This window comes from Aedes albopictus, chromosome 2 (genome assembly GCF_035046485.1).
Source record: "Aedes albopictus strain Foshan chromosome 2, AalbF5, whole genome shotgun sequence".
NCBI classification, from domain to species: domain Eukaryota; kingdom Metazoa; phylum Arthropoda; class Insecta; order Diptera; family Culicidae; genus Aedes; species Aedes albopictus.
The window spans coordinates 410,937,928-410,947,372 of NC_085137.1; the positions used below are offsets into that span (position 1 = coordinate 410,937,928).

The following is a 9,445-nucleotide window of genomic DNA, read 5'->3' on the forward strand; positions in this document are numbered from 1 at the left end:
CATGCTGCGATGATCGTAACGTGTGGCCTGAAGCTTTTCCGAGTGGTGAAATGATCGTTGAAAGCTTGCGAAAGGTGAACAAGTGAACCCAGCGAGCTTTGTTGAGCTTTTATCGCTTTTAAGATCTAAAAACGCTTTCGTACACGCTTCCTCGATTGAAGCGTTCGTGGTTGGTTAGATACAATAATCGTGTAAATTGCTTAAATTCTTGGGAAACGCAGTTCAACGTGTTGATAGGGCAGCCAGACAGGGTCAACAATCTCATCAACATAAAAAAATCAAAAAACGTAACAACAACAACGAGCTTGTCCGTCCTCCAAACAAAATTCCTTGCGGTGCCAAACAGGAATCTTGGCCGGAGCCAAGGGAAAATTTATTGAATCTATCGGAATACAGGGTGTTCAATAAGTTCGGATACACCATATAACTTCAATTAATTTCATATCTGTAATTCAGATTTTCAAAGTAAATGTATTTATTGAAAGGTCATATAACACTGATCAAATATAGCATATGGTTTTGAATAAAGTTGTTTTCTACTTTTTTTTATAAGCCTTAGATGTATCTAAAGTTTGTTAGCTCCGGCACGCTGCAATAATTTTCGATAAGTTGCTCAAGCTACAGAAGTCTAAAACGTTGACTTTTGAGTTTACATCTCACTATACTATATTAAAATAACTAAATTAATAGACAAAACCTTCACACTGCTATTTCAGTGATGATATGGTGATAAATTTGCAAATTTAGTCAAAATGTGCTTAAATCTATGAAAAAGGCATAAAAACATTATATAAAGCCAATTTTGGTTCAAATTTGCCACAATAGGGATATAATCAAGTTTTGGAAAACATAACTATGGATTAAACTGAGATATAACGCAACCTTGCTTTTTGACAAAACAAAAATCATTAAACCAGGTACAGCGGCAATTTTAGCAATTTTAAAGATCAAAATAAAATGAGTCCGTATTTCACCGAATCTGAATCTTATAGATTATTTCGTATCGCCATAGTTGCTACCACTAATGCTCAGGACAACAACCTAATTTGATTCAACTTAACACCATTACTCAATAAAAGCTAGACGAAATACCAATGACAGACGTGCGTGCCGGCCAAAAGAAACTTGAGGCACATTTGCAATTATTACAAAAGGATAAAGGACAGTTTATTTCAACACATATACTGTATTTGATCAGTATTATGTGAGCTTTCAATTAATACATTCACTTTGCAAAACTGAATTACAGATGGGAAATAAATTCAATTTTACTGTGTATCCGAACTTATTGAACACCGTGTATACCTACCTAGTCAAAGCATCCGTGTGAAAACAAGCGAAGTTTGAACCACCACATATCCCAAAGATGACCACAATCAACGATCTTCCGAACGAGGTAAGTTGCATCTTTCCCGTTGTACCTATGCCTAGGTATCGTGTTATTGACCATTTCCCGTTTTCAGCTGCTCCTTGTGATTTTCCAACAGATTGAGGGTAAGAAGCACCTCGCCCTTACCTGCAAACTCTGGAATGAGTTGATTGTAAATTTTCTGAATCTGAATGTCAATCTCCTTAATGAGGACCGTGTCCGGAGTTTTTTAGACATGGTTTTTACCCGCAGCTACCAACGCCTCAGCATCGCCGGGATTATGCTGGTGGGGTCGGAGTTCAACTGGATGGGTAGTTCACGACAGCTGAAAAGTGCACCAGCTAAGCGGGTGCGTTTGGGAAGTGATCCGTACGTGTTGTTGCGCAAGTGTCTACAAGTGGTCCGCCAATATGAAGGCACCGTGCGGGATATGAGGTTGAACTTTGGGCCGGTTATGGACAAAAGTTTGCTGGCATTCTTGCCCCGGGGCGAGGAACCCAGTCCGTTGGAGTTTTTGATGATTGAGATTGATAGTTGGCACATAATGAAGAAGGAGGATTGGAACGTTGATCGAATGGAGTTTATTTCCGAAGAGGGATTGCAGGAAATTTCCGAGATGCCGAAGCTCAAAAGTTTAAGGTACGACGACAGTCGCCTCAAAATAGACCGAACTGCCCGACGGAAGTTCTTTGACGCAATCGCCCGGAACGCAAAAGCCATAACATCGATATCTCTGTCATCCTCTTATGCTTGTTATTCGGATTTCCGGATTGTTCGAAGTTTTTCGACGCAGTTACAGGAGTTGACCTTCACCGTTTGGCCCATATTTGTAAAAGATTTCTTCCAGCTTTCGTTTCCGGAAGTGAGAATCCTCAAACTAGACTTCGACTGCATCACAATACCAGATCCGGTCCTTTTATTCCAAAACCTCAAGTCACTCATCGATCTGACCGTTAGTAATACCAACAATGAGGAATTCTTCCGGCAGGGCGTGTATCGCCACGCTACAACCGTCGAGCGGTTGACCATCAGTGAAAACCGAGACATCACCATGGACGGGCTGCAGGATTTGATCAAATTGAAGGAATTGCAACTCGATTGCGAAAACACGTGGTTCGAATTTGACGAGCAAAGTGCGGTGCCTTGCTCTTCGTCGTTGGAGAAGCTGGTGATTGAACGGTGCACCAACGGCATTCCCTTCTACAGCGCTTTGGCGGAAAGTGCTCCTCACATTACGGAACTTCACATCACCGGAGATAATACGTTTAACCATGGGTGCCTTCGAGTAAGTATGTTATTTTATGAATTACGCATTAACTTACTAATTAAGACCCCAAATATGCGGGTTGTTACCAGTAGGGCTGTTCCATCTGCACGCAATCCAATGGTGTTTTACCCTATTAAAACCCTGAGGAAGAGTAAAAATACTGCTTGGAAAACCGACATTTGATCCAAGCCCCTGAGGGAGAAGTCTCATATATGGAAACACCGAGCAATCTTAAAAAAAAAATTTCTATCTAAGAAACCTTGTGAACCCGGTGTTTGCTACTTTCAGTAAACATGAAATGGCAAACTCGCCTGTCATGCCTCGAGTCTGTGTGCTTGTCAACAACGCAATAGTTGCTACACTCATCTCTGAACTAACCACCAGAGATGTATGTGCTATCACAATTGATGTATCTGTTGGAAACCTCAACAGGAAATACGTCTATTGGTTGGTTTATTTACCGCATGACGAATTATCCCCTACGGATGCTTTCAAACACGTCATCGCATACTGTACTTCAAAAAGCCTAATTGTTGGCAGTGATGCTAATACTCCCCATATCATCTGGGGCAGCTCAGACATTAACTTGAGAGGCTCCAGCTTGATGGAATACTTAGTACAGATCTTGCATTACTTAACATTGGCAACCGCCCAACCTTCATGGTATCTGCTAGAGAGGAATTGTTGAACATCGCTTTGCTCTAGTAGAATTAGTCACGTGCTGACCAATTGGCATGTGTCAGATGAAGAATCTTTATCTGACCATTGCTATATGCATTGAAATGTTACTTCGCAAACTTTGCGTTTTAGGAACCCCCGGTCAACCAACTGCGATCTCTTTACCGATTTTATTGCAGCGAAATTTCATGGATACTCACCATCCATTGACACTCCAAGTGATTTAGATGATGCCGTTGATACTACAACGACCTTCATCATGGAAGCTTTTGAAGAAGCATGCCCTCTACAGTCTGTGAAGATCACAAGAGGAACCCCTTGGTGGAACTCTGATCTGGCGAAGCTCAGGAAACAATGTAGAAAGAGTTGGAACAGACGACGTTCAGCTGGTTCGGAGGCTTCCATGTCGGCTCGCAAAGTCTACAGGAAAGCTCTCCGGTCTGCTGAACGATTCGGCTGGAAAAACCTTTGTACAATTTTTTCCAGTTTGAGTAAAGTCAGTCGGTTGAATAAAATCCTTGCGAAATCTTAGGATTTCCGAGTGAACGAACTTCGTTTGCCTAGTGGCGATCTGACTTCCTCTGATGAGGAAGTTCTGGAATGCTTATTCGGCACACACTTCTCTAGATGTGTGGATATTACATCTTCGGATGAACCTGATGTCTTTTCTTGTAGTTACGATTCCCTGGCTTCGGCTCGGAGTATTGTAACTATAGAATCGATTGAGTGGGCACTAAACTGTTTTGCTCCTTTCAAATCTCATCGGGCACATGGGATTTATCCTATTTTGCTTCAGAAGGGATTTGATTATTTCAAACATGTTTTGAAAAAATACTTGTTTGCAGTTTTGCTACAGGGTATATTCCTAAATCTTGGCGGGATATTACTGTGAAATTTATTCCGAAAGTGGATCGTGCGTCGTATCAAGAAGCAAAGAGTTTCAGACCTATCAGTTTGACCTCTTTTCTTCTGAAATGCTTAGAACGCACTGTCGATCATCACATCCGTGATGTTCATCTGGCCAACGTGCCTCTTCATGTGAACCAACATGCCTATCAATCTGGTAAGTCCACTGTGACTCTTTTACACAAGGTTGTTTACAATATCGAGAAAGCATTCGCTCAAAAGCAAAGTTGTTTGGGTGTTTTCTTAGATATCGAGGGTACCTTTGACAACATGCCTTTCGATGCCATATTGGAAGCCGCACGGAGTCATGGTATATCTCCAATGATTTCCAATTGGATTCATCAAATGCTCAAAAACCAATATCTCTTCTCGACATTGCGTCTAGCAGAGATTAGGAAATTGAGTGTTTGTAGGGGAAGTCTTGTCACCGCTTTTGTGGAATCTCGTAGCAGATACGCTATTGAGGCAACTTTTCGACCTGATACAAAGCGCCCTTCAGGTGGTTGAGGGTTGGTGTCGCCAATATGGCCTTTCGGTTAATCCGAGTAAAACCTTCTAGGTTTTGTTCTTTTTACGGAAAGGCGAAACCGTAATGGCGTTCGACCTTTGTGTCTCTTTGATTCTGAAATCGATGTGACTGAACAGGTAAAGTACGTTGAAGTCATTTTTGAGTCCAAGCTTTCCTGGACACCTCACATTGAGTTCAGAATCAAGAAAGCTTGTATAGGCTTCGGGCAATGCCGGCGAACCTTTGGTACAACTTGGGGTCTAAAACTCAAGTATATCAAATGGATTTACACAACTGTTGTTCGGCCAATATGGGCTTATGGATGTCTTGTGTGGTGGCAAAATGGCGAAATGAGAACGATCCAATGAAAGTTAGGCCTTCTCCAAAGGATGTGCTTAATGGCGATGTCTGGAGCGTTCTCTTCAACTCACACGGCAGCGCTCGAAGTTCTCTTTGACGTTGCTCCACTACACATTCATCTCAAACAAGAAGCACTTTCTTGCACTTACCGTCTACAGATACTCGGTCTACTAGAAGAAACTCCTGTGAACCGCACATCAACACACACCTCGTTGTTTCGTTGTTTTGGTGAATTGGGACAAAGTTGTCCTTGCTCCAAGTGATCTTACAATTGCTTGTAATTTTCCATATAGGACATTTTCCACGAAATTCCCTTCCAGGGAAGAGTGGACATCTGATTGTCTGGAGTGAAGTATTTCAGACGGCATCGTATGTTACACTGATGGCTCCCTTCTCAAAGGTCGAACAGGTGCTGGTGTTTATTCTCGTGAGCTAAGGCTGTATCTGTCTTACTCACTTGGTAGACACTGCACCGTTTTTCAGGCCGAAATCTTTGCTCTTATGTGTGAAGTGCAATCAGCACTTCAGCAGCACGTAATGGGCAAAGTAATATACTTCTGTTCAGATAGCCAGGCTGCTATTAAAGCACTTGCTTCGGTCAACTCTACGTCAAAGTTCGTTAGGGCTTGTCGAATTCAAATCGAGGAGCTGAATTCAGCAAATGCTGTTCACCTTTTATGGGTACCTGGCCATTCTTCCATCGCTGGCAATGAAATGGCTGATGAGTTAGCTCGCACTGGAGCATCATATGACTTCATTGGCTTTGAGCCAGCACAAACATCTTAGTCCCACTAAGGCGACGTGAGACATCGTAGAGGAGACGAATGTCGCCGGTGTTTGCGGCTTTCTCGCCTTCGTCGGCTAGGGAGTCCGCTCACGCTCTTTTGTTCAGTCTACATGGGTGTATCACTTTCTTCTCGAGATCCGAATAGCGCTGACGGGTTACGGCTTTAGCTCCTCGTATTTTCGCTCGCTCTATCGCGGCTTTGGAATTCCTTTGCTCCTCGATCATCCTCCAGGTATCATCTGTGATCCACTGCTTTTTCCGGGTGCGTAGTTCACCCAAATTATTCTCGCCGGTGGCGATGAAGTTTTTCTTAATGGCACTCCGTTGATCTTCTACGCTTCCACCTTATGGAATATCTGCAGCACGGTTCTCTAGCTTCTCGACGAAGGACCTTTTCACCGCAGCGTCTCCTCCTGTCGCTGGATCCTGGCAATGCGCAGTCGGATCTCGCTGATCAGGAGAAAATGGTCGGACGCAATGTCGGCGCTTCGTTTGTTCCGCACATCAAGAAGGCTCCGTCTCCAGTTTTGGGATGATGCAGATGTGGTCGATTTGACTTTCCGTGACGCCATCACGGGAAATCCATGTCACTTTGTGCATTGGTCGATGAGGAAAGAGCGATCCCCCAATCGCCATGTCATTGTTGCCACAAAACTCTGCAAATATCTCTCCGATCAAGTAAAATGTCTCGACTTCGAGTATGCCAAAATGGCGAATCCTTGTCGTTTTGACAGGTCTGCTGATCGATTGGAACTATGGAAATGACGGAAAATCGGCTGTTTCAACTGTTCCGACTGTTCAGTTGGCTGTAAAGTTCTCTTTGTCAGCATCAGTTGGCGCGTAACATTGGATCATAGAAAGGTTTCGAAACCTTGTTCTGAATCTGGCTACAATTATTCTCTCATTAGTAGGTTCCCACTTCATGACCGCATCATCGTGAGCGTGAGCGCTGAGCAGCAAACCAACTCCACAGTGGCGAGGTGCTTGTTTACCTTGTAGGCCAGAGTATAGCAGAATTTGACCCAACGCCAATCTATGTTCTCCAAAGTTCGGCCAACGGATTTCGCTCAGTCCTAGGATCTCAAGTTTCATATGACATGCATCATTGGCTAGTTGTGCCAGTCTACCCGGCTGGGCTAGGCTTAATACATCCCAAATTCCAATTCTTGTCCGCCGTTTCGCGATAAAAGTCGTTGCCACTGAATCAGTTTGTTATCTTTCATTTTCGGTTTCTGTAACGGATTTTTGGTTTTTGGGAACAGTAGGTTGTTGACCTAAGGTCCCCTATCTACCGTGGTGGGGCGAGCTTCCGGTGGAGGAGCATTTCATACTCATCCGCTGGATGCCAGAACAGACGCTGTTTGAGCCGCACCTCCTTGGTGAACAGACACTCGGATCGTACCTCCTCAATCTAGTTGAAGTCAGAAGGACAACAGTGCCCAGGCTGCACTACCAGCTAAGCACACAACGCTTAGCTGGCGGTCTTTGTTATCGCTTCACCCGTGGAAGCATGAGGTAGGAACTTCTGAGGACTAAAGCCGTGTTGGACACTCTCTTTATCGACTTACCGTTTTGCAGGTCTACCGTTTAAAATGCCGCCTAGAAAATGCAATCCCAGATCATCCTTCGGCATCTGTCACCTAAAACGAATGAATTCGTGAAAAGTTGTCAAGCCGGCTTCTTCGCGGCCGGTCTAGGAGCCATAGGATGCGTTGATCTAAAAGAATTAGTAAAACATTCTCAGTATTATGAAGTGTGTTATACCGGGGATCACCGTACATGGTAGTGATATCGTTATTTCTGCGATTGATTAATAAGATTTGTTCAAGTTCGATTTCGTTTTCCAGGTCTGGTCGCAGTTGAGACCAAATTAAAAAAAATAGAACATTATTTCGCGATAGTTGTCCTTTAAACATATTTCTTTTTGGGATATTTTTGAATTACCGTGAATTTTCTTTGTTTATTCTGAGTGACCATCCTGTAAGCGCTGATTCTTATCGTTCCAGGTCATGTGCACCACAATGACGAACATACGCCGACTGAAGCTGACTCTAATACCATTTGCGGAAGACCCGGTTACCGATATGAGCTTGTGTTACATCGGAAACCTCCGCAAACTGGAATACCTCTCTTTGGAATCCTACGATGATGAAGATGCCATCCAGATTACTGGTTCTGGTTGGGTGTCATTGCTGTGGGCGTCGGATATCCAACTCAGTGGCTTCGATGAGGTACATTTGGCTGATTAATGAGTTTTATATAGATACCTATTGTACATACTTATAATCATTCTTCTCAGATTGAACTGCCGAACATGTTGGACCTTGTGTTGAATCCCAACCTACGGAACTTGACCTTGGAGCACTGTGGGCGTGACAAAACTGATCGTATAATGGAAATTGTGAGGAAGCTCAAGCAGCTGATTACCGATTCACGACCGCTACCACATATTGCGGTTACCAGCCTGTGGTAGGTTAGTAAAAGCAACAAACGCTATTGCTCCCTCATCAGAGAGCAGCACGAGCGCAATGTTATTTCCAGTAATCTGAATTTTTGATGACGAGCAGTATGGTTGAACTATATTCTTCCGTCATACAAATGGACGATTTTTAATCAATTATTTACGTACATGTGAATTATAGGAGTTAAACGAGTTACAAAAAATGCCTTTTTACCCTTCTTACACCCATAAGAAGGGTATAAATACCGCTTGGAAAACCGACTTTCGATCCGAGGCCCGCAGGGCCGAGTCACATATACCAATCAACTCAGCTCGACGAATTGAGCAAATGTCTGTATGTGCGTGTGTGTGTATGTGTGTGTGTATGTATGTTACAAATAAATGTCACTCACGGTTCTCAGCCGTCTGTTGACCGATTTGAGTTCTCTTGGAAGCAAATGAAAGCTACTACATCCTAGTAGAACGCTATTGAATTTTATTTTGATTGGACGTTCGGTTACCGAGATATCTTTCAAAGAGTGCTAGGGAGTAGTACAACTTAATTATTTTAGATATTTTTGACAAAGTGTATCACCATTAATTTCTCAGCCGTCTATCAACCGATTCGGGTTCTTAAGGCCCGAAACGAAAGCTACTGCATCCTGGAAGAACGCTTTTGAATTTCATTCCGATTGGACATTTTGTAACCGAGATATCTTTCGGGGAGTACTTTGGAGTAATACAACTTAACTTTTTAAGAGGTCTTTGACAAAATGCTTCACAATAAATGAATCAGCCGTGTGTCAATCGATTTGAGTTCTCTCAGCACCAAATGAAAGCTTAAAAATCCTAGTAGTATGCTATTAAATTTCATGCCGTTTGGACATTTTGTTTCCGAGATATCTTTCCAGGAGTACTAAGGAGTAATAAAATTTACGCAAAAATTTAGACAAAAAATCTGGTAGTTGAGCCCATGGTCGATGATTATATTATGGAAAGCAATCAACTACAACATTTTCTAGAATGACCAAAAATCACAATCATACATACGAATAATACAACAATAATTTTAATAAGTGTAAGAAGGGTTCTGTTCACCATAGGTGGATTAATCCAGGTTTTTATTTTTA

The 9,445-nt window shown here is 42.7% G+C and overlaps 1 protein-coding gene across 1 annotated transcript; it reads left to right on the forward strand.

The window, feature by feature from the left end:
• Nucleotides 1-1,300: 1,300 nt before the first annotated feature.
• Nucleotides 1,301-8,533, forward strand: LOC109417969 (uncharacterized). The gene is made up of 4 exons (XM_019692115.3): nt 1,301-1,396; nt 1,464-2,654; nt 7,882-8,106; nt 8,175-8,533. Exons 1-4 carry the CDS (start codon nt 1,367-1,369, stop codon nt 8,346-8,348), a joined length of 1,620 nt encoding a protein of 539 aa, XP_019547660.3. The 5' UTR covers nt 1,301-1,366; the 3' UTR covers nt 8,349-8,533.
• The last annotated feature ends 912 nt before the right edge of the window (nt 8,534-9,445 follow it).

Excerpts from the sequence above, each read along its gene's own strand:
- LOC109417969 (XM_019692115.3), top strand. The coding sequence starts at position 1,367 with ATGACCACAATCAACGATCTTCCGAACGAG. Across the intron at positions 1,397-1,463 it reads TCAACGATCTTCCGAACGAG|CTGCTCCTTGTGATTTTCCA; the intron begins GTAAGTTGCATC and ends TCCCGTTTTCAG. Across the intron at positions 8,107-8,174 it reads AACTCAGTGGCTTCGATGAG|ATTGAACTGCCGAACATGTT; the intron begins GTACATTTGGCT and ends CATTCTTCTCAG.